Genomic DNA, 26,249 nt, shown 5'->3' with positions numbered 1-26,249 from the left:
CCGTCTCACAGTTTACGATCATGTGACATTAATGTTGGAAGCATTAATACACAGTAAACATGCACATTTATATTGAATATATTCTTCTTCTCTTTAATGTTCCCTGTCAAACTGCAGTTTCTTGAAGGTAAAACTGCTGATCTTTAAATGTTTATCATTTATTGGAGCGCTTCCACGTGCTGGGCACAGAATGGCTGCTGCATGCATCCAACCAACACCTCCCCAGGCAGGCCGACCTGCTTCGGGTCGTTGTCCCGTTGGAAGATGAACCTTCGCCCCAGTCCAAAGTTGTTATTGCTCGTTGGGAGTTTGGTTAAAGCTCGAGCTATTTTAATGCGACTAAAGTTCAGAGTTTGCCCTAACTCTTGCCCTACCCAGATGTTTCTAGTGGGATAACAGTGAGATAACAGTAAACTTAGTAAGTTTAGTTTAGTAGTTTAGTAAATTTCTAAACGAGATAACAGCCACATCACAGCTCTTTAAAGTCTGACCAACATGATAACATGAAAATAGGATTGTAACTATGATATTCGCAGTCACAGAATAGAAAAGTAGAAAAGTATTAAAGCATTTAAGCAATGCAACGAAGCCCAAACCAGCAACATAAAGCAGAAACAGGCCTAACAAGGCTGCTAACAACAAGACACGATGGATTAAACTGAACCAGGCTGAACACTGCATCAGAGAGCATTTATGTAGAAATAAAACTGTGATGTGAATTCCTTTATTCCCTTTTATGTCCTCCACGTCCTTCATGTAACTCCAGATGTTTCAGTGGTGAGCAGTGATGGCTCATAACAGAAATCTTATCTCAAAAATCATTTTCTTACACAGAAACACAAGAAAAACTCATCCTACAACTCAAATCCCACAGAAACCCAGCAGACCCCAGTAAAGCTCAGCAGCTCTGTTATTCCAGCTTTTCACTGACAGAATCCGTCTTTAAACTCTGAACTTAAGCAGGCTGTCCCTTTAAGGAAGGCTTCACCTTTTCTCTCACACCTCAGACCCCAGAAACAGCTTACGCTTACCTTCATGTTACTGACACAGACCTTTAAGTTTAAAGCATTAAAACACGACCATAACAACTCTATTTCACAACACTGTTAAACCAGCTTACACTGAATAAATCCTCTTTGTAGCTTCTGAAGAACTCTTTTCTCTCCTCTGACTCTCAAACTAACACCTCGGACTAAAAAAGCTCGAACTCTGACCTTCTATACCAAACATAACTCCAGACACTTCTAAGCAGATATAAAATGATATAAACCCATTAAAACACGCCCCCATAGAGCTGGAATAGATTTTCAGAGTTTTCTTGAGATACTTATTGATTCCACCTTCAAGCTTTTTTGTCATCAGGATCAGGATCCGTCTGCTCCCTGATGAGTGAGAATAATTTCCACATATATTTAATAACTGGTGTGTGCCTCGGTCCGTGGTTATCGCCCTTCTGGGCACTAAAGGTCGGCCTGTGGCACCAAGACATCCCCATCACCGTCCTTCATTCACAGTTAGCAGCAGCAGCTCAGGACACATTTCTCTGGGGGGCAACAGGAGCAATGATGCCTAAAGTGACCCGTTCAATTAATAAGTAGCAAGTCAGCTGTCACCATTTGTTTTTTTTCTGGTCAACTCACATTTCCAGCACCGCATTTAAGCACGAGATGGCAAGATAAAGATTCTCCCTTTAGCAGGTAATCAGTTTCCCTTCAGATACTTTGAACATGGAGAGATATCTGCTTCACCTTTAATTAAAACTGGGACCAGATACAAGCTGAAAACATGAGTATTTATTCACAGTTCTTGGCTTTATTAGCGTTGATTTTCCAATACAAATAGTTACAATTTCTGTTGTTAATCAAAGACACCGCCAGACTGTTAACATTAAAAAGCAGAATTAAGGAATCACATAGTGAACATGAACACGCCATGATGACCTTAAACAGGACAGCGCTGCAGCAACGAATAGCTAGCAGCTAAGGGTTTACCATCAACCTGAATGAGCTGCTGCAGAAACAGACCAAATATATTGAAATCTAAGAATCCATCCACATGTAGGTGATATTTCCACACGTAAACGTCTCCTCCAGTAAACCAACAGCAAAATATAAAGTTGGTTTTTCTGTCTGCAGGAGATTTTAAATCTTCTGTTAGTGGAAACAGGGGGCGGAGCCTATCCCAGCTGTCATCAGGTCAGAGGGAGGGCTCCAGTGGAGATCATTGGGGGAAATTCCACATTTTTACATAATTCTACCTGCAGGCTGATTTAAGGTAAACACAAGAAACTTGTGCTAAAGAAAAAATGGACCAGACTGAGTGAATAATTCCTTATATAGATCAGTGAGCAGAGCTGACCAACACAAGAAGAACCAACACATAGAAACCGCAGATCCCGACACCTGAAGCCTTTAATGATGGAAGGTCCTGTAACACAGTGCCATGCTTAAACGTGGTATTAGTGACGGACAATCCATGGCTAGCACAGAAGTCCAAAAACAAGACACCCCTTCAGATGAAACTCCAAGAATGCTGGGTAATCTGAGTTGCTTGGTGCATGCACACAAACAAGAGTCTGAACCTCCCCTCCTATGACTTTCAGCCGCAGTGAGGCGACTCTCTCGCTCACCGGGGAAAACTCCAACACGGAGGTGCTTAGCCGGGGACTTGTGAGTATCCCCACACCTCAACCCCTCTCTCCGTGGTCAAATTCAGAGTTTGAGAGAGTCCAGTCCCTCTCCGGGAGTCCGGTTCAGAGGAGCCAACACTCTGTGTGGAGGTGAGCCCAACTAGATCAAGTTGGTACCACTTACTTTTCCCCCTGGCTTGCTCTAGGGGGGTTCCCCGGTATCCCTTTTCCAGGCAAGCTGACCTCTTCACATGTGAAACACAAGAACAAACTATAAACTGTAGGTTTAAACCCAAATGTATCCTGACAAAATACATTTAATTTACATTAAAACAATTCAACAAAAATGTACTTGTAATTGAAAGGACATGGAGTATTGGGATCTGTTAGATTCGGTTCTTTAATTGGAAGCTACAGAACGGACCGGAGTAATTCAAGTAAAATGAAGTCTTTATTTGTAGTCACACGTCAAAGCATATCAGCGCTCGGCTCAGTGGAACAGCGCTCCCGCAGGAAGTCCTTCAGACTGCACTTCGACTTCCGGTAATCATTTGTATTTAAAGCCTCATAGGTTGGACTCACACTCGACCGAGTATGATTGGACATGAGTAGGTTCAACATGCTTCGTCATATTCTCTGGATCAGCCCAAAACAATAGCCCCTTTCACACTGCCGAATAACCCGCATTTAATTCGCGAATTTAGCGTGTCCGCTGTTGCGTTCACACTGCCGACCCGCGTCGGACCCTAGTCTTTTTGCCGAGCCGAGTTTGGTGTGAACGCAATCGATGCGGGTCGGACGTGGGCGTGACGTGAGGAGTTTAAAAGACAGAATGGACAGCTGATTCAGAACAACAGCGACAGGTGAGGACAAGTTTTACTCTGTTTTAGCCTACATCAAGTTGGAGACATTTTTTAATATGGCCAACTGGGGAGACAAGGAGGTCCGCGAGCTCCTCAGCCTCCGAGCAGAGGACGTTATTTACCGCCACATGTCGGGGACGGTGAAAGATGGACCTCTGCTGGAAGGGCTGGCGAGAAAGATGGGAGAGCGCGGTTTCCCACGCAGCAAGACGCACCGTAAAGTAACATCTCCATGAACTGCATTGCAAAATTGAGTTCTCAAGGTGTCCCGCCATCGTTTGTTTGAAAAATGTGATGCAGACAGGTGTGTTTAACCCTACCTCCGACGCATGGCTTGTGACTACGTCATTGTACACGCCCAGCATTTTATGTGTTTCGTGTGACGCTCTGCAACTAGGCCACGCCCCCTGAACTCGGCTTCAGGCGGCACGGGTCACCCTGACACGCCAAGCGTTCACATTGCTTGACGCGGGTGGAAGGTGCAATTTGGACCCGCTAAGGTAGCGGGTCGCAGTGTGAAAGGAGCTCATGTGTGTGTGTGAATCTGCCCTTGCTTTCCCAGGCTTTCCTAATTGTTTTGTCTTTCTACTCCTGGATCACTTTAGGTCATTCTGGAAAAGTACTGAGACTTATTTATATATAATGTCTAAGAACAAAGCCAATTTTACAGATCCATATGCCATAATTATGAGTGAAATCTTTAATTTCATTGGACACAAACTTAAACTCCAGTAAAAAGTCTAAACAGTTCTGTTTAGTCTAAACTGTAATGTAGACTGAAACCTTTCTTACATGCTTTGCAAAAATATAGCTTCTCACCTGTGTGTCCTCTAAGACAGTGGTTCCCGAATTGGGGGTCGCGGGACGCCGAGGGGTGGGTCGCGAAATGATTTTCATAAATCAAATAACTCGGCATACCGTCATTTCCTGTCAAAACGGCAGTTTCAACACAGATTCTATAATAGGACAGATACGCCACTCACGGTGCATTTCCGGTTTCCAACGAGGTGATTTTGGTTGCAGTTCCACCCTTTTTCCACGTGGGGCGCTCAATTTTGGAGACCAGAATGAATGGAGTCCTATGGAGCTATACGCCCTTTCGTGCCCTTATCTCAAGATATAATTTTTTCTCTAGTAATTCGAATGTTGTTTTCGAAAGAGGATGTTTAGAAAATACCCATGGCTGAGTTTTAGATTTTTAGAGCCACTCATTTGCTTAAAAAAAGGATTTGAAGTGTATATGACGTCATACATAGCTTACGACCGGAGATGCCGCTTTACGGCAACAATCCTGCTTGTTGTTGGTCTCAAAGGCAGCAGCGTTTTCAAGGAAGAGCTGTAGTAAGAGAGAATGTGTGGTAACATCACAGATTCTTAGGCTGTGGTAACATAAGCGGAAAAAGTCCATCTTAATTCTGTTGTCGCTTGGTATGGAGCCAGCCGTCAAGCGATGCCTCTGGTCGTAATTCTGGTCGACCAGCTGTCATTAGCACAATGCTAGCGCGTGGTGGACAACAAGAAGCCAACCTGTAAGAAATCAAAGGGATATATGTACTCGTTCAGTAGATTTTTGACTTGAAACCAATGTTGAGCTCTCAGAAACTACATTCAAATCTGAGCGCTCTTGAGGAGACTTAGGTGAAACTGACCATTTGTAGCATCTAGCTCTATTGGGCCCAATTCATTCTGGTCTCCACCGACGCCCCCAGTGGAATTCTGGTGGAACTGCAGCCAAAAAGCCGGTACAATGGGGCTTAAAGGGGAACTCCGGGGCATTTGAAGCGTGTTTCCATTGCTAGGGGTTGTCAAATACTGATAGTAGGACACAGAGAGGTGCAAATCTGCGCTCCCTGTGTGGAGATCGCTCTGTCCGCACAGCATGTCATGCGAGGCTAATACGTGGTGGCTAAGGGGCAAGCGCTAACCCTTCCACGTAAAACAACAACTTGCACACTGCAGAAACGTCACACCACTTTATAACCCATCCGACAATAAAGTCACAAGCCTTACCATCAAAACCATATGCATGGTTCTCACATTACTGGCATGGGGACGTTACAAAACAACTTTATAAACAGCATGTAACTCACCGGCTGGTTGTAGGCTCGCGCATGTGAAAGCCCAAAAGAGTCGATGGAGAATAATCCCATATACAAAACAATTATATTCTCTAGAAAAACTGCGTTCAAGTATTTAAAACATTACAAGAATACATGCCCAGTAATATTGTTGTAATGTTTTAAATACTTGAATGCAGTTTTTCTAGAGAAGATAATTGTTTTGTATATGGGATTATTCTCCATCGACTCTTTTGGGCTTTCACATGCGCGAGCCTACAACCAGCCGGTGAGTTACATGCTGTTTATAAAGTTGTTTTGTAACGTCCCCATGCCAGTAATGTGAGAACCATGCATATGGTTTTGATGGTAAGGCTTGTGACTTTATTGTCGGATGGTTTATAAAGTGGTGTGACGTTTCTGCAGTGTGCAAGTTGTTGTTTTACGTGGTAGGTTTAGCTCTTGCCCCTTAGCCACCACGTATTAGCCTCGCATGACACGCTGTGCGGACAGAGCGATCTCCACACAGGGAGCGCAGATCTGGACCTCTCTGTGTCCTACTATCAGTATTTGACAACCTCTAGCAATGGAAACACGCTTCAAATGCCCCGGAGTTCCCCTTTAATAGAGAGTGGCAAGGCTGTTCGTTATAATGGCTGTGGTTTCAAGCTAGCTACAACGAGGGTAGGTTCACTTCCTGTTTTCAAAACAAAAGCACCTTTTTATCGTAATGGCTTTCCCTATGATAAAAGGCAACGGGTATTTTATTTTGTGAAAATAACCGTAAGTGCGTTGCTCACTGCGGCTAGCTTTAGTAGCGCTCGGCCCAGAGCTGAAAAGTGTTCTTGATACTGCAATAAAAATGGTCAACCACATTAAATCGCGTCCACTCAACACCAGGCTGTTTGCCACTCTCTGCAACGAATTCGGATCACAGCATGAGGGCCTGCTGTTCCACACAGAAGTCAGATGGCTTTCACGGGGAAATGTTCTCAGCCGCCTGTTTCCTGCGGGAGGAGGTGCGCTTATTTCTGATGGAGCATGGGTCCCAGCTCGCTGACCACCTGACTGACCCTGCCTGGGTAACAAGGCTTGTCTGTCTTGCATTTTTGACAGACTGAATGGACTTAACCTGTCATTGCAAGGTGAAAACACAAGCATCATGTCAATGAGTGATAAAATCCGCGCATTCAAGAGAAAAGTGGATCGCTGGACTGCACGAGTTGAAATGGACAGGATTGACATGTTTACTGAGCTGGACGAATTCATGGAAGAAAATGATCTGAGTGTTCACATTGTGAAGACGTCAATTACTACCCACCTTCAAGCCCTCCTGGAACACTTTGACAAGTATTTCCCTGAGGAAACGGCCCCGGAACAAAATGACTGGATAAGATCACCATTCACGGTAACCACTGCAAGTCATCTGTCAGCCAGCGTGGAGGACGCACTGGTTGAGCTGTCGTGCGACCGCAGTTTAAAGACAGAGTTTCATTCTAAGACGCTTGCTGATTTCTGGATTTCAGTCGAGAGGGAATATCCACAGCTGTCCAAGGCCGCGATGGACGTACTGACGCCGTTTGGCTCCACATACCTGTGCGAAAAAACTTTCTCTGCACTGACATATATTAAAAATAAATACAGATCACAGCTAAATGTGGAGGATGATCTCCGTGTGGCCGTCTCCGCAATTAAACCGAGAATCGACTTGCTGTGTTCCGCGCATAGCGCGCATCCATCTCATTAGATGAGATTAACGCTGAAATATAGTTGCCAGCAACAATGTACATATGTTTATAACAGTTTGTGGAAATTACCCTGAGATATTCTTCTGTTCAAATGGAAATTAAAGTAATATTTCAAAGTTAAGTTTGTACATGACAGTAATACTGTGCACTCATGTTACATGGATATTATTTTGACTGAGGTATTCTGCTTTTATCAAACAGTAAATTTCAATATATAAAATCATAACAGGCTGCTCTGTTCTTTTGTGTTGTCGTTAAGCCCGTGTTTGGATAAGCCTAGTGGGTATGGCCTGTGCGCACATTTTTTTTTTTCAGTCACATCCGGGGATGGTGGGGGTCGCCAGTCTCATGGCACCGTTATTTTGGGGGTCGCGGGTTGAAAAGTTTGGGAACCCTTGCTCTAAGATGATCAGTCAAACTTTTACTGTGACTGAAACGCTTCTCACATACTTTGCAAGCATACGGCTTTTCACCTGTGTGAGGTTAGAAAAAAAACACCTGTTTTTTACACTTTCAGCCTGCTGAAATGATGCCTTCTGAAGCTCTTCTACACGGTCTTAACCTGATTACCAGTGAACGTAACATGTGCCACCGTCAATTTGGTTGTTTCAGCCGTTTGGCTCAACAGGGTTAGAACAAAAACACTGTGAGAGTGATAAATGTTGCCCAATTGATTCAGAAGTGGACATTTCCCACGTCCTCAAAGCAGACACATGAATCCAGATAAGAACGTGCAATCAGACACCCCCCCTGCTGTCCTAAAGCTGCTGTTTGGGACACTTTGTGGGTCTTTATGTTAAAACGTTTCACCTGATTTTAATCAGAATTATCTGAGCTTTCCAACAGTTTCTCACAGTCACCAACGTCCACAGCAGGTGTAGAAGCAGCAGCAGGCCTGTAGGTGGCGTGCTAACTTAAAGGCTGTGACATCACAAACTTAACTGACACTTTCACTTGATTCAGCTTTTTATTTCTCAATCATCATCATCATCATCATCATCATCATCATCATCATCATCACACTTCTCATGGTAAAATCAGGCTTTCAATGATTTCTGAACTGTTCAGATTCTGGACCAGAACCAATAATGGGCCACATTAAAGATTAAATCCACGAGTAAAAGGTGAAAGTACAACATCCACGATAACCAATCATAAAGGAAAAGGATCACTTTTATTGATCTGACAGTGAAGAGAAAGAAGAAATGTGGAGAAAGACCGAAGTGGAAGGACCTGCAGCAAATAATCCAGCTGTGAACTGAACTGCTGACTTGTTGCTGAGGACATTTACAACCTCATCACTCCACTAGCAGGACTTCATCTGCAGAGACAGCCAGACCTAAACTTTAGAAGAAGCAGATTCACTGTTCATGGAGCTTCTTTACAGAACAGATCAGACAGTTTGATTGACAGGACAGATGATCAGAGGAGCTGAGTTTTTACCACCATCATTCAGATGAGGACTAAAGTACGGGTGGAGTTTGTGAGTGAAGCAGCAGCCAGTAAAGGAGTAGATCAGAGCTGCAGCATCAGCATCATAAAAGGAGACCAGACCCTGCTCATAATCCACAAACACCCCCACCTTCTCAGGGACAGACTGAAGACTGAGACGGACTGCAGGACCAGCAGCAGCTGTGTACTTATTTCCATTTCTCAACCTTACAGTCCAGAAACCGTCCTGAGGACTCAGTGAGATTTTTCCCTTCCTGTTGATCGACTCTCTGGCCACTCCTACATCCCAGGCAGTTTTTCCTTTAACCTGAACCTCAAAGTAAAATCTGCCTGAAGAGAAACTCTGATTTCCTAAAACATCAACACAATGAGAAAATCTCTTTGGATTATCTGGAAGATTCTTCCTCACACCAGTATCATGAACTTGTTTTCCATCCTCAGACAGCATGAGTCCAGGATGAGCTGTATCAGGATCCAGAGTAACATCCACTGCATCCTGCTGGAGCCTCTTCAGCTCAGCCTCAGCAAACACCTTCTTCATCATTTCACTGAGTGTCTCCTGCAGCTGAGCCACAGCCCTCACCACAGTCCCCTCATATGATGATGGACGGACGCTGACCTCTGTCCAGTCCTTGGTGGGTGGAGCAGCTTTCAGGGAGGAGAAGCTTTGGAGGAGGTGGAGGTGGTCTTCAGAGCGGGAGAGCTGCTCCACCTCAGAGCTCCTCTTCATCAGCTCAGAGATCTCCTGTTCCAGATCTTTGATGAGGTCTTCAGCCTGTTTCTCAGTAGTTTCCTGTTTGTCTTGGATCTCCTTTATCAGCTCCTTCAGGCCTCTCTCAGCAGACTCCTTCAGAGCAGTGAAGACCTGAACACCTTCTGCTTTCTCTCTGTCTGCAGCATCTTCGCTGATCTTCACCGACTCTTTGACCTCCTGAATCTTCAGTCGTCTCTTCTGGATCATCTGCTGGATTTCAGCCTCTGTCTTCCCCAGCTCTGCCTTCTTTCCTTCATATTCTTCTCTCAGAGGAACAAACTCATGAGTCTTGTGGTCTAAAACAGAGCAGAGCATGCAGACGCATGTCTGGTCGGTCTTACAGAACAGCTCCAGAGGTTTATCGTGCTGCTTACACATCCTGTCCTCCAGGTTCTCCACCGGCTCCGTCAGCTGGTGTCTTTTCAGACGTGGAGCTGTCAGATGAGGCTCCAGGTGAGTCTCACAGTAGGAGGCCAAACACAGCAGGCAGGACTTCAGGGCCTTCAGTTTGGTTCCAGTGCAGACGTCACAGGGAACTTCTCCTGGTCTGGCAGCTTGTTGCTCTGAGCTGCTGCTGCTGGCTTTCTGCTGAGCTTCACGTCTGAACTCAGCAACCAGCTCAGACAACAAAGTGTTGACTCTCAGCTGAGGTCGAGTGCTGAAGTTCTCTGTGCACATGGGACAGTCGTACAGAACATTAGCATCCCAGTGTTGAGTGATGCAGCTTTTGCAGAAGTTGTGTCCACATGGTGTGCTGACTGGATCGGTGAACACATCCAGACAGATGGAGCACAGAAACTGATCCTCAGATCGCAGGTTGCTGCCAGCAGACATGTCTGCACTCTGAGGACAAGAGTCAGAGAGAGAAAAAACACATTTTTACACTAATGAAGACAATGCATGCAACAACCGTCCGTACACACAGATTTGTTCTTAAGTCGTGCGTACGAGTGATTTAAGAGAATTTGCGTGTGCACTAATCGTTTCGTATTTTACGTTTTCTTTCAGGTACGAACAGAATTTACGAGTGATCCAGACCTGTCGTTGGAGTTTCCTAAAATAGTCCGCTGTTATTCCAATCAAGTTTGCTTGACTAATGGATTTTATATTTAATCACTTTGAAGCAAACTTAAATAAATATATAAATGTTGCGGCTTCCAACACAAACCTTTTAGCCGCTCAGAGTTTGAGGTTGGGTCCTTAGGTTCCTTAATTTGTGACGCGCTACTGATTTATGGCAAGAGATAGGCTACGCTGAGATCCAAGATATGCTTTTGTTGCTTTTATTGAACAAACCGCACAGAGTTATCACAGCGCAGCAAGGATGAATTATTGTAAAGATGAAAACCAGCGGATTAAACGGATACATAAGGTGATGAATGAATATTTGTGGCGTGGCGTGGCGTAGCGTAGCGTAGCGTAGCGGTCAACAAAATTATGGCTACTCCCAACCCTGACTCTCAATCATCTGTGTCACCGGTGAGTCCACACCTTTACGCACACACACCTCCGCACGCACACACGCCCACTCCCATATGAACCACCCCCTCTGCAACACACACACTCAAACTAATTGTGCTCCTCAAATTTAACCTTATATGTCCCTAACACACCAGCCCCGAATTATCAGGTCACACATAATAATTCCCATTTCAAACACAATAGGGGACATAATAAATCACATCATTTTCAGAAAATGTACAAAAAATTACTAATAAATTGCTCAAGTCCATGAATAAGCCATCACAAAATATTCCTTCTTCTGGTCATTTCTATGACCGATTAGTACAAAGTCCAGTTCAAGTCCGGAAAACACAAAATCCATAGAGGTCAGCAACATCCTCGTGCTGCCTCCTCCTTCTCCAGCAACAGACACACCTTGGATATTGGTCTGTCCAAGCAACTGGTTCTTGTCTTAATCCGAATTTGACGCACAAACCCCTTTCGATCCGGAAAGGTTTGCAAAACATGTCCCATAATCCAAGAATTACGAGGTGCTGTACTGTCCATCAGCAAAACTAGATCTCCTGCGACAAGGTTTCTCTGGACCCCAGTCCATCTCTGTCGTTCCTGTAACAGAGGCAGGTACTCCTTTGTCCAGCGCTTCCAGAACAGATCAGATATGTACTGGACTTGTCTCCATCTTCTCTGTGAATACAGGTCTGCTGCTTGGAACTCTCCAGGTGGTAATGAAGGCCGGGTTTTAAGCAGTAACAGATGGTTCGGTGTCAGTGCTTCCAGGTCGTTAGGATCCGTAGAGGCCTTGGTGATGGGCCTGCTGTTAATAATGGCTTCCACTTCACATAGAACTGTGTGGAGTCCCTCCTCATCCAAGCGCTGTACCTTTAGGGTGGAGTTCAGGACTTTCCTCACCGATCTTATCAGCCTTTCCCACACTCCTCCATGATGTGATCCAGCAGGGGGGTTGAACGTCCACTTAATGCCCTTTTGGAGTAACACATCATGCACCTGTGCCTGGTTCCACTGCGCAATTGCTGTTTTTAGCTCACGTTCTGCACCCACAAAATTTGTCCCATTGTCCGAACGCAGCTCACGGACCTGTCCTCTTCTGGCTACAAAACGTCTCTTCACTGTACTCCTCCTGCTCCTCACTTCAATGGGTCCAAAATAATCAACTCCCACGCAAGTGAATGGGGGTTCGTCAGGCTTGAGCCGGTCTGTGGGCAAATCTGCCATCTGCTGGTAAACTGGAGTAGCATTAAGTCTTCTGCAGATGGTGGATTTGGACAGAACTCTCCTAATGGCAGTGCTTACTCCTGTCATCCAGTATTTCTCCCTGAGCTTGGACAACATGTGGTTGTGGCCGCTGTGTCCTACCTCTTGATGTATATTTCTCAGCAGCAGGGTAGAAATATGAAGGTCTTTTGAGAGAATAATAGGATGCTTAGACTCCAAAGGCAGTGCTGCTTTACTAAGTCGTCCTCCCACACGCAAGACTTCATCCTCCAGCCTTGGACACAACTTGTACAGGTGACTACTTTTCTTGACATTTTGTCCCTTTTCCAGACACGAAAGCTCGTCCAAAAACTTTCTCCTCTGGCAAAACTGAATTATGGCCAGCTCAGCCTTGTCAATGTCCTCCACTGTAAGCGCTCCCAGGACAGCTGCGCTTTTGCTCCTTTCCTTCTCCATTATTCTCTGTTGCCGCATGCTCTCTTCACTGTGATTGACTATCAGGCCTTTTCTCTTCCTACAGGACCACAACCATTCCTTGTATTTCAGCCACCACGCCACAGCTTTCTTTAATCGGATCCATGAGGAATAATGATGGATCAGGTGAGTAGTGGGATCCTCTCCAGCTTGTACAGCATTGACAACAGCACTTTTCTTCACCTCTGGATCTTCCTGGGGGAGATGGCTCACAGGCTCAGGGTTCACAGGCCATTCTGTTTCAGGTTGGCAAAGAAACGGAGGTCCCGCTAACCAGAGTCTGTCCTTCAGAAATGCCTCCACTTTGACACCTCTGGATGCTGCGTCTGCTGGATTTGAAGCTGTATCCACGTACCTCCACTGGGCAGGGCGAGATGATTTCAGTATCTCCGAAACACGATTAGCAACAAACACCTTGAACCTGGAGCTTTCGTTGTTAATGTATTTCAGCACAGAAGCACTATCAGTCCAAAATACAGATTCCTTAAGACTCATGTGTAGCTCTTTCTCCCACAGGACATTCATGCGGCTGGCCATTGTTGCAGCAATCAGTTCCATTCTTGGAATTGTAACTGTCTTCAGTGGGGCAACACGAGCCTTTCCCATAATGAAAGCACTGTGCACTTGGAGGTGCTCATTCTGTAACAGCAGGTAAGTGACTGTACCATAGCCTTCCTCAGAAGCATCGCAGAAATGGTGTAGTTGCGCAGTAATAACATCTCCAAACTCCAGAGGTTTTAGACATCTGGGTAGCTCAAAGTTGTCCAAAAGGTAAAGCCCTTGCACCCACTTAAGCCACTCTTTGGAGACAGTCTCTGGTATGGGGTCATTCCAATCAACTCCTCTTCTGCACAAATCCCTCAAAATCCTTTTTGCTATAAGAACAAGGGGACTTAACATACCCAGAGGGTCATAAATAGAACTTACAGTTGAAAGGATGCCTCTACGGTTGAGTGGTCTGTCCTTCCATACAATTTTGAATTTGAAGGTGTCTGACTTGATGCACCACTCTACACCCAGCACTCTTTCCATGGGCACAAACTCCCGGTCCAGGTCCAACTGCTCCACGCTTTTAGCTCTGTGGGGCTCTGGGATGGTCTTGAGCACTTCAGATCTGTTGCTGTTCCACTTGGTCAAACAGAATCCCCCTTTAGCGCACAGAGACATGAGCTCATGACTGAGGGTCAGTGCTTCCTCCTCTGTTGCCACTGCCACCAAACAATCATCCACATAAAAGCAGTGCTGCAGCTTGTCTACCGCCTCCTCCTCATGCTCATGACCAAAATCCTCTGCACATTTCCTGAGGGCAAAGTTGGCGCAGCTAGGAGAGGATGTAGCTCCGAAAAGGTGTACCTTCATCCTAAATTCACATGGTGCTTGGTTCAAGTCTCCTTGTGGCCACCAGAGGAATCGCAGCAGATCAGCATCATCTGGGGGCACTTGCACTTGGTGAAACATAGCTTCTATATCAGCCATGATGACCACAGGTTCCCTCCTGAACCTGGTCACAACTCCAATTAGTGAGCTGGTTAGATTGGGTCCTTGCAACAGCTCTTCATTCAGAGATTGTCTTTTGTAACTGGCCCCACAATCAAACACAACTCTGAGTTTTTTCTTTGTTGGGTGGTAAACACCATGGTGTGGTATATACCAGACTCTGCCATCATTTCTTTCCAGCTCTGAATCAGGAACTCTTTCAGCATAGCCTTTGCCAAGTAGATCCTCAATAAAGGTGTTATACTCCCTGTAAAATGCTGGATCCCTCTGGAGCCTCCTCTTCAGATGGTTTTGACGCTGTTCCACCACTTTTCTGTTATTTGGCATGCTGAGGTTTGAATTTTTCAAAGGCAAGGCGACCTGGTAATGACCATTGAGGTGTTTGGCTGACTTTGTGACCATGTCCATGAACCTCAGATCTTCCCTGGACGGACCCACTTGTTCCTCCACAGCTGATTCTGGAAAGTCCATCTTAAATTGCTGTTGCCACAGTTCATCCAAATTCACAATGGACACACGGTTCACAGTTACTGACTGCTCACAGTAATTGGCCCCTCCACCGTTTCCTGTCAGTGGTCCATTTACCGTCCAGCCCAGCACTGTCCTTATAGCGTAGGGTCCATTATGCTCACTGCGGATGACTTCCAGCGGTTCCATGGCTCGTGGGACATTCGTTCCAATCAGCAACTCGATTCCAGCCTCAATCTGTGGTAAGCAGATGTGTTTTAAATATGGCCGCCTTGTCAGATCCTTATTTGTGGGTATGTACTAGCATTGATAACTGAGTGTACGCTTTTGGCAACTCAATGAAGCTGTCCTCTTCAAGTGCTGCCACCTCCAGCTCTGGTACGATGTAGCTACTGACCACCTTTTCCTGTCCCATGGTCCTGAGAAGAATGTTGGCTCTCTTCCCAGACAAATTGAGCTTCTGCTTCAGACTCTCAGTACAGAACGCTGCAGTACTTCCCTGGTCCAAAAAGGCATATGTGAGAATGATTTTATTGCCCTTCTTTGCCTTCACTTGGATTGGCACAATAGGAAGCTTACAATCCATCTCACCAGCCCCTGTAAGCCCACTGGATACCAAGGTGTCGTCCACTGTAATCTTGGTGCTTCTCTCGGACGGTTCTGCAGTGACACTGTCCTTATGGAGCACAGTTGGATGTCTTTGGCCACACTTCGAGCAGGAAATCTTCCTTTGGCAATTTCTGCTGATGTGTCCTATACACAGGCAGCGAAAACAAGCACCATTTTCCTTTAGGAAGTCAATTTTCCCTTTGTGTGCCATTTTTTCCAACCGCGCACACACATCCAATGTGTGTCCTCCAGTGCAGCAGGGACAAATCTTCTTGGCTGGTGGTTGTATGTCTGTAACTTTATTCACATGTGTCTCCACACGATTCACTGTGGTAGCGAAGCTGGTTCCTCTGATGCTGGAGCGAGGGTGAGGTTTGTGTTTCATTTGTTTAGTTGTTATAACAGTGTCCTGAATGTTTCCAAACACAGTGTCAGTCAGAATTTTCACCTGTTTTCCAACAAAGTTGGCAATATCCACAAATTTTGCTCTTCTGTTGTGACTTTCCTGTAGGTCACATGCGTGGCACCTCCAGCGGTCTCTGAGTTTGTACGGCAGTTTTCTGATGATTTCTAACATGTTTGTGGGTGTGTCCAGATCATTTAAATACTGCACATCCTCCATAGCATTACAGCATCCACGCAGAAAGAGGCCGTACTCCTGGAGGGCCTTCACATCTTCCATTTTAATAGTGGGCCATGACAAGGCTCTCTCCATGTACGCTGCTGCCACCTTTTGCTCATTGCCATAGTGCTCTTTCAGGAGAGCCTTTGCCTTCACATAACCTCTGCCCGACTCAATGTGCTGACAGCTCCTCACTTTTGGGATGCATCAGTTTGTGTAACATTGGTCATAGGATCTTCAGGAGCCATTAGATACCGTTGGAGCATGTACGAAGGACCTGGGAGATCCTTTATTTCAGATAAGTGAGTGACTTTAGGCTTCACAGCTATCTGTGTGGTTTCAATTGCAATGGGTTTTGGTTTAACTGGCAGTGATGGAACAAATTCAGTGGATTTGACATTAAGCTGTTGTTTTGAGCATGTCTTTTCATAGTATGAGTTCATCCCATCTGAAACCTTTGACTTTGCTTTACTGCCAACACCGCTTTGTGATTTTATAACACTTAGTTTTGCCATTTCCTCAGCAATTTCATTTTCCAGTAAAAATTGTTCTCTTCTTTTGCGTAGCTTTAACTCCTCTTCATCCAATGCATGCTTTTCCTTTAATGCCTTTTGTTTTGCTGCCAAAACTGCAAGATTTGTTTCCGTTGTTAAGCGAACAGATGAGCGTGATTTCTTGGTTGCATTTGAGATGCTGTCACAGGGCTGTAGTTCATCTTGAGGATCAGAAACAGACAAATCCTTGCTTTTTCCGACAGGAATTTGTACTGCATGGTTTATTTCCTTTGTTGGTTGTTCAGAAGTATTTGTCTGTAGTGGTAATTCATTTGATTTTTCATGCGGATTTTCCTTTATCCATTTTTCCACTTGTTCCTTGAATGCATCACTGTAATCCATAATACTTGAAAACCACTCATTTTGTTTTTTATCTTCATCATCAGGAAGTAGTGGCAATAATTCGCAGTGCAGTTGTGTAGCCTTTTTACACAGTGCAGTCAAGTTATTCAGTTGTGAGGAGATTCCAGTTACATTTTCTTTTGAGTTCATGTGCGCTTTTATTTGCGGGATAAGCTCCTTGATTTTATTAACGGCACTTTTGCGCTCATGCTGCAACCGTGCGATTTTATTTTCCAAAGCTTTGACCGTCAGTTTGCTTTCCCTTTTTTCACGTTCCATGTTTGAACTTTCAGCAACAGCGTTTATTTGACTCATTTCCTTTAGATTGTATTTTGTATGAAGCAACACAATCACAATTCATTCAAGAGCGTATTTAAATCCATCCATAGACATTGCATTTTAAATTCATTGACAGTGCAGATTCGATCCAAGCAATTTCAACAAGCAATTGGCCTTTAGACAACATCAGCCGCCACTTATGCCACCAAGTCCCGACATCAAAATCCAATCAAACACGGAGAAGTTGCGCCACCATCAATGCGTCTTGCAACCAGCGTAACATCCATTTAATACATTGTCCTCATTTCACACAATGCATTCCAATCGAAGCGGATTCCTTAATCCACAAACAATTAACAGGTTCAGGCCTACCTGTTCCCAGGTGAATGGATGGCGTGGTGTGGCACTTAGCTGTGGCTCTTTTGTTTGGCTTGTGGTTCCTTGGTTCCTTGGAGCGGCTTGATGATTTTCACTTTTTTCTTTTGACGCCAGAGTTTTTGTTGACAAATGTTGCGGCTTCCAACACAAACCTTTTAGCCGCTCAGAGTTTGAGGTTGGGTCCTTAGGTTCCTTAATTTGTGACGCGCTACTGATTTATGGCAAGAGATAGGCTACGCTGAGATCCAAGATATGCTTTTGTTGCTTTTATTGAACAAACCGCACAGAGTTATCACAGCGCAGCAAGGATGAATTATTGTAAAGATGAAAACCAGCGGATTAAACGGATACATAAGGTGATGAATGAATATTTGTGGCGTGGCGTGGCGTGGCGTGGCGTAGCGTAGCGTAGCGTAGCGGTCAACAAAATTATGGCTACTCCCAACCCTGACTCTCAATCATCTGTGTCACCGGTGAGTCCACACCTTTACGCACACACACCTCCGCACGCACACACGCCCACTCCCATATGAACCACCCCCTCTGCAACACACACACTCAAACTAATTGTGCTCCTCAAATTTAACCTTATATGTCCCTAACAATACATTATACCCCATAATGATGCTGACATTATTCTGTTTGACTTAAATTATGCACTAATTGAAGATTAATTTGACTCTGTATATAACAAGGTCAATGGGAAGCGTAACTAGCGGCTGACTTTCTACTTTTGGATGCCTAATGCTGCATGTACACCAAGAGCGACTTACGCTACCTGGTAGCGGAGGTCGCTGGAGAAGCTTCGCTTGAGAATTTGCTCTGGTAGCTTTGGTAGCTCGTGACGTCACATTTAGAATGTTCAATTCTTAAAGGCCCCGCGGCTGTGCAGCACCCCCGCGGAAAAAAACATGAGGAAAGTGAGGGCAGGGACACGAATAAAGGTGTTGTTATTTACAATTTGTTATACAAGATATACATCACGTTACAAATTATGTAAAACTACATTAGGTAAACCTGAGAAGAGCAGGAATAGCAGAGGCAGCTGTGAAAATAAACTAAATTCGAAATAAAATCCGAAATAAATCCGAAATAAAACTTAATTGCAGTGAGAAAGGTATGCGTGGGGTTACTACACTATTGTATTGAAGCACTCGACACGGCAATTGCAACAGTCTCAGGATTAAACGACTATTGTTTGGATAGGAACCAAAGTTTACACGTCTGTTTCCGCGAACCCCGCGGATTGTCGGACCCCTACAATCTGTGGATTGTCATTGGTTTTTGCCGAAACGCGTCATAGCTCATTACCAAAATGTTAGCTTGAGTTTAATCGCTTGAATCCGCTCTGGTCGCTCAGGTAGCTCCCCCTCCATAGAGAAATAATGATTTCCGGCGCTCAGGTAGCGTAGGTCGCTCTTGGTGTACACGCAGCATTAGCGCGTCAGGCTCTTGGAAGAGAGCGTGTGTTCCGAGACCGTGTAGACAGACGATGGCTGACATCGCGATTTAGATCACCAAGGACTGTGCTGCTGCAAATATGCAGCTTGCTCGAGCCTCAACTCCAGAGAGAAACACGCCGATAAAACCCAATTCTCAGGTTCTCAGGTGTGTTGGGATGTTGAGGGGACGCTGGCGTGTATGTCGCCGCTTCTCACATCCAACTTTACTTTAACTTTACTCCAACTTTACTTACTGGTTGCAAACCGATTATCATCAGACTCTGAACATTAGTGGCATTATTCTACCTTCCGTGGATACTCTGTCATCTTCCATCTGGGTTCTTCTCTGCCGGCTGAAACATCCTGAACATCTTGTTTCACGTTTTGCCACGGCAAACTTTCTTGGTCTGTCAACGCGGCTGGAGCTAGCAGACCGAGCTAGGATGTTAGCTACTGAACGCTGCTCCATGACTCTCATCAAATACACTGCAACGGAACTCAGGAATCTCAGTTCTTACTCATCTCCGAACTGCCTTGCGGTGATAAAATCTCTCCGACTCCTGCGTCGCCCCCCCTACATGCATAGGGCTACCCAACACATGTTTGTTTACCGGGCTACAACTTCGTCCATACCAGCTGTCAGGATCCTTTCCTCAACATGGCGACGTCATCGTTCGAAGCCACGCCCACCGCCTGTATATCCCTGAGACCCCTGGTTTGTGTGGTGGCCAGCACTGGTACTGCTACCACAGTAGTGCCTAGACCTGCCACATTCATGCTACTAAATGTCTGCTCAGTAAATAACAAAGCCTTATTCATCCATGATATCATCTCTGAAAGAAAACTGGACTTTTTCTGCCTGACTGAGACAGAGTCAACATGAATTCATCACACTCAACCAAGCCACTCCCCCTGGATATTCCTATATTCAAAAGCCTTGCAGCTGTGGCCGCGGCGGTGGGCTGGCCGTCATACACCGCACAAACATCCCAATCAAAGAAATCCCAGTAAACACCACATCATTTGAGTGCCTTCACTTCATGTTGGCTGGGGCTAAACAGCTCCAGGTGGTCCTTGTCTACCGCCCCCCAAAAGCCTCCACCTGCTTTCTACTGGAGTTTTCTGAACAGCTTGCCTCCATCACCACCACGCCATCCTTTTCTCAGTCCCTGTGCCCCTCCACAAGCAGTGCATAAAGCGGACCAGGAACACAAAACGCTTGTGTATTCCCACACTGGCAAACACCCGAGCGATCAACCTCGCTACCCACCCTCCAAACCACACAGTGGTTACCAACAAAAAGTGGATACCATCCATCAGCAGCTCCTAATGGAAACAATACTTTACTCTGAAAGGTTCCAACTCCATCGCTGCAGCAGTTAACCATGGCGTCCCCCAGGGGTCTGTCCTGGGTCCCCTTCTCTTCACCATCTACATGCTCCCCCTAGGGAGATGTAGTCCGAGCAGCAAACACCATAACAGGTGCGGCTATCGCTAGGTGGCTGTTCGCATTGATATTAAGGGAGAGAAAATAGGGCCAAGAGATTGTGAGGTCTGACCTTTTCCTGGAGAACCATTTTGTGATGCAAATGTATTACTCTGTTGAACGCATATTGTTCTGAGAAGCAAAACGCTTTATTTTTTAAACCCCAGCCAACTAGCCGGACTACCTTCATCAACACCAAAACGAGGCTGGAACTCTGCTCACAGGACGCAGCAGGGGGTAAGAAGATGTTCAGAAATGATGCTGCTGATATGGGATGTCATACAGCTTCATGTCAAAAGAGGCGAACTGTCCCTTTAAATATGCACGGGTGGCATTATTCATTTACGCAGGTCGTTTACACACTTTTTCTGAAGTTTAGAGCGTTTGTTGAATCTGACGTGGCGTGTTCGTAAGAGAGCTTCTTACGGAAAAAATTTTGAATAAAAATACGAAAATATTCCTGCATGAGGCCTAATATCTACAATCCTAAAGCTTCCAAATGATCCTAAAGTTGAATCTGTCCTGATGAGAGTCAGTCAGGAGTGAAGCTTCCTTTTTGGTGGAAGCTCTGAGTTTTGTGTTAATGCTGGTTGTTGAAACACAGTAAATATTATCAGCTGTACTCACCAGTGTTTGACTCAGTGGTTGAGAAAGAACAGATGAACTCAGTTTATTTCTCTTCTGACAGAAACACAGAGGTTTGTCTCGACTGCAGCTCTGCCGTCACTTACAGACTTCAACTTTCATTTCAGGGAAATGACGATGAAACTGGTTTTTTCCAGTGTTGCTCCGCCTCCTGCTGCACCTTTTCTCAGCATTTGTTTCCTCTTTCATGTTCAGACGTGATTATTTACAGACTTATGGCACCAGATGAGTTCAAAGTACGAATATATTTATGAGTTTATTGCACTTTACCGCACAAAACCTGTTTAAAGCCACAATTAACTTTCTGCTGCTCTCATTTTGTCCTTTGAACGTGTTTTTCTTTAAGCTGAAACACAGGAAGTTGAGGTTACTGCAGTTCATTCCTCCTGATCAGGCCCGTAAGGCAGTGGTGTAGTCTACCTTTTTGAGGTGGGTATACTGTATAGTTTGCCAGTCATAGGCCCGTGGTACCAAACTAGGGGTCGGGACTCGGGACCTCTCGGGACCAATAGTAGCCCCTTAATGCACGCCGTACCTCCAGTGGCGCGCTGTAATAGTCATTGAAAAGTTAAGTACCATAGTACTACAATACTATGACATAACACAGGGCTTTTAATAATGCACTACGACTTGGTCATTGCCATTCTGGTAACAGCACATTTATAATGCTGTCTTAACGTGTTAAGGGACAAACATGTTTGTGGGACAGGATGAGGGACAGCATAAACTCACTTTGATTGTGTGGACTGTGTGCTGTGTATCTCAGTGGCAATGGGACTCCCTGTGGCACTTAATCTTTGTACTCATCCCTCATAGAGCGAGGCCTAACAGAGTGATTGTTTTAAAGCAGCAGAACACCATCACATCTTGAGACAGGTTGTTTTATATATATATATATATATATATATATATACACAAGGGCTGTCAGAATTAATTAATTGTAATATATATATATGTGTATTACTTTCGTTTATATATGTAATATACATAAAAAAATATATATATACACACACATCCATTTTAGTTTTCCACCTTCCACTCCTATATAGGGGGCGCTGTTGTGCGTTAGAGAATCACCGCTTTCAACTAATACAAAGAAGAAGAGTTTCTATGGGACGTTATTGTCAAACAACTGATAGTGAATCCCTGGGAGATTGACTGACTGCCGCAATTTCCGAATGAATGCTATTCTGAAAGCGATAGTTCGGAGTAGATTCAACCTGGGGTCATTTGAACCGTGATATCCAGCCAAGTAGGCTGCTCAATTTCTCCATTGATATAATAAATTCACAATTCTACAACATAAAAATTCATAAAAAACATGTAGAATATAGCATATACTTAATTGTCTACAGTAGTAGATCAACCCTCATCTTACTTTGAAGCTCCCAGCTCCAGAAGTGACGTCGACGCAGCTTTAGCAGCAGAGAAGCTATCAGGCTTGTGTTGATAATAATAAACTCCTGGACTATTTTCAAACTTCCAAATGCATCGCTTTGTGAGTACAGACCATATTTGTACTACTGTAGAAGTTTGGTGTCATGGCATGTGATTTTAGTGTGGTAATTTTGGAGATACTGCCAGGGTCCGTTAGCGCTTGTACTAAGCTATTCGGGATAACTCAGTAACTCAGCTGATGTTCAGCCAATATCGGAAAAACTTCGGGTGGGCTACTTGGCTGGATATCACGGTTCAAATGACCCTAGGTTGAATCTACTCCGAACTATCGCTTGAAGTGTTGTCGTTGTATTGTTAAATTATAACAAGGCTTCCATGAGAAGTGGTAGTTGATGAAACGTGGCTGTGCTATTCTAAATATTGAAAAACGAATTTTAGGTGGGTATACGGAAATCCCCCCAAAAAAGAGGTGGGTATACGCCGTATACCTGCGTTCAACGTAGACTACACCACTGCCGTAGGGGGTTCGGGGGTTCGGGGGTTCGGGGGGTTCGGACAAACCCCCCCACAGTCCCGAGAAGTCCGGTCGCGGCAGGTGATGAGTTAACAATTACTGATACGAGCGGCGCAAGGATTCCTTACTTATGATGTACAATAGCCTACACATTAAGGGTTGTTATAATATGTTTGAATGAAAACACCAGTGAACACAGTATTTCATCGATCAAAATGATTTTGGAGAAACAGTGTATAATGAGCAGATAGACCACACATGTGAAAACATTAATGCAACTTCTTCAGGGGGTAATTACGGTAATTAGGGACCCCCCTAGAACTAATGCCCCTTTTCCACCGAACATTTTCGTACCGGTACGGCTCTACACGGTACGACTCTACCCTGATTGGGAACTTTTCCATTTCGGGTTGAAGGTGGGACCGTTACGATTTTTAGCCCCAGCTAGTACCTGCTTCAGAGGTGGGTGTAGTCGGGCCGAGCCGACACTTAAACGTCATGTGATCAGTGCTGTCCACTGATTGGTCAGGTGAAATTACGTTATACACGCGACGAAGCTCGGGGAGCTTTAAATAATCACCCGCCATGTATGAAAACACACCTGCGAGAGCAAAAGAGAATAAACAGAACTGCGAAAATGGAAGACCAGAGAAGGAAAGCCAACCCATGGACAGTGAGCGAGGTGCAGACCTTTCTGTGTGTGGTGGCCGAGGACCCATACAGAAGGAACTGTGCCGAGACAAGCTGAAGAAGCTGAAGAGTGATTACAGGTAAAGGACCACAACAGCTGGAGTGGGTCAAACCGAAAGACATGGAAGTGGTTCGACCAAATGGACGGCATTTACGGGCACCGCCCGGCGAACAGCGTGGATACGGCGACGTCTTTGTTGGAGGCGATGGAAAATGGTAAGTGTTGTTCTTATCCCCTTGGTGCAACGCTTATATCTTAACAAATACATGTTCAGTCTTTAACTTGTGTAAAACGTTACACAGGTGTCTCATGTAAGTTGTTCTGAGTGAGCTAGCAAACAGCGCTGTTTTGCAAGGCTAGCACAGTGTCTCACCTATGCGGTTACGTGTATGCGTTTCGTATGTTCACACTTTTAATTTTTTTCCCCTCAAGACTCAGTTTGTGCAACCGATGAGTGTTCGGTTGCTGAGGTCAGCGAAGATCCTCCAATCCCTCAGGCTTCAGAACCGACACTTGCATCGCAATCTGCAGCTGAGACAACAGCTGCTATCTGCATTCTACCGGCACCGCCTGTATCTGAGACAACTCCTGCTGTTTACTTTTGTACTGTCTTTTTTAATAAAGAGCTTGGTTCAACTGAACAATATGAATTGTCAACTGCATTACACATTACACTCCATCGTTGTGTTTACTTTTGACTAACCGCGGCGTGACACTTTGTAGTCGCCTGAAACCGACGTCACGTTAGTGGTGAACGGGCCGACTCCGCCCACTTCCAGGTCACGGTTTGTGTGGAAAAGGAAATGGTACTGGTGCCGTGTCGTGTAGTGTCGCGCTATATCGAACCGAGTAGAGTAGGGCTAGCTCGGCGGTGGAAAAGGGGCAAAAGTCCCAAAAATATACAAAAAGAGCCCCCCCAAGCAAAATCCTGGCTACGGGCCTGCTGATAGTGGTTGTTCTGCTGCCCTCTGCTGGTCACAGAGAGGAACCACATCAGACTGACAGGTTTCCTCATTAGTGGCTCTCAGTGATCTGATACACTTGGTATTGATTAATAAAATTAACTTGGAAATTAAAGTTTTTGTGTGGGAAACCTCAGAAAATCATGAAAACATCCTTCATTTCAACAGAAGAACTTTCAGGTTATTTTTGTTTCTGGACTCTCAGAAACTCTTTTATGGAAACGTTTGACAGTAAAGGCACCATTTGGTTTTACATCTATATTCATATAGAAAGAGAACAGATATAGAAAATAAATTTATATGATTGTTTTCTTCAAACAAAATTTATTTGGGAAAATTGTATTACAGTTTATAATAATTCAGCAAACTCTCTACATCTATATTTCTGTAAAAAAAACCACACATTTGATGCAGCAGCGCCTCACATAATTGTTTAAAATTACAATTATAATACATTGTAATTTAATTAAATGGTTACCATTTAATTTAAACAAACCTGTTTGCTTCAGGTCAGTGAATACGGATTATATATAAAGACTGTTTATACTTGTTTTGAGACCTGTCTGAGGACAAAGTGTTGAAAACCATAAATGTTGCATTACTATTGTAGCAAACTAAATAATATATCAGAAATATAGAACTTTTAATGTCCTTATCCAATCATCATGTCTTCCAGACTTCCTGGAACCTTTAAAGTGTCCTGATCAGCAGTTCTGCAGCTTCCTGAAGCTCTCTCAGTTTCTCTTTGGACATTTTCTGCTTCTTCCCTCATCTTCAGTCCACTTCTTGTACCTGAGCATCTTCAGAGGAATGTGTTTTTTCTTTGTTAAGCCACTTAACTCTGAGCTATGAACCATTCAGGCAGGAAAAAGGCTCCTAACTCAAGGGATGAACCAGTGTTGTGTCCACACAGAACAGACAACTGAGCAAAGATGCCATTTTAAACTGGATCTTTAGGCACTTTGTTCCCAGCAGCCTGTCACAGAGACGCATCATTTGTTCCCATTTCTTTAGCTGCATCTGTGAAAAACAGCTTCATAGTTTCAACTTTTTTGTACATTAACATTTAAAACTGTTCTCAGTTACCAAAAGAGTCAAACTAATATATGAAATTCAGTTGAAAAAAAATCCTAATTCCAATAAAATGAACGTTATCACGTCTAAAAATAGAAAAGTAGAAAAAACAGACAATAATAAGAATTATATTTTATTCAACATCAAGAAAAAGTAAATAAGATTCAATTTAAAGCTTAAAAAAGGAATATAAGATATAATCTAATGACTAATTGTGGAACAATTAATATAAATTAAATGGTTAAACTGTTTTATGCCATGTTTATGTTTTCCTTATTCCTTCAGACTTCACATGCAAACATGCGTTTGAGGAAGAGGATGTTTTTGCTGATCAACAGCTCTGTGAACAGGAGAGAAACTCCAGTCTGGACCTGGAGGAACCAGGATCTCCACAGATTAAAGAGGAACAGGAGGAACGCTGTAGTCTGGAGAGCACTGAAACTAAACTGAAGCTGGAGACTGACGCCTTTATGGTGAATCCTCCTGATGAGAAAAGTGACTGCAGTGAACCAGAACCACACAGTGACCAGCTCCTCTCTCACATCACACCTGTAGCTGATAACCAAGATCAGGAAGGAAACAAACAAGAAGACACCATTCACAGTAACAATAGC

At 44.4% G+C, this 26,249-nt stretch overlaps 2 protein-coding genes across 2 annotated transcripts in view; both read right to left on the bottom strand.

Annotated features, from left to right (window-relative positions):
• LOC142398498 (uncharacterized) overlaps positions 1–26,249 on the bottom strand; it is a 462,406-nt gene that overhangs the window by 367,536 nt on the left and 68,621 nt on the right. The window lies entirely within an intron of this gene.
• Positions 8,092–21,072, bottom strand: LOC142398514 (E3 ubiquitin-protein ligase TRIM21-like). The gene is made up of 2 exons (XM_075482552.1): positions 20,979–21,072; positions 8,092–10,346 (listed from the first exon to the last, which is right to left on the bottom strand). The coding sequence occupies exon 2, from the start codon at positions 10,335–10,337 to the stop codon at positions 8,691–8,693; it is 1,647 nt and encodes a 548-aa protein (XP_075338667.1). The 5' UTR covers positions 10,338–10,346; positions 20,979–21,072; the 3' UTR covers positions 8,092–8,690.

This window comes from Odontesthes bonariensis, chromosome 14 (genome assembly GCF_027942865.1).
Source record: "Odontesthes bonariensis isolate fOdoBon6 chromosome 14, fOdoBon6.hap1, whole genome shotgun sequence".
Taxonomy (NCBI): domain Eukaryota; kingdom Metazoa; phylum Chordata; class Actinopteri; order Atheriniformes; family Atherinopsidae; genus Odontesthes; species Odontesthes bonariensis.
Note: the sequence above shows the minus strand (reverse complement) of the source record. Positions and strands in the feature narration are given on the sequence as shown.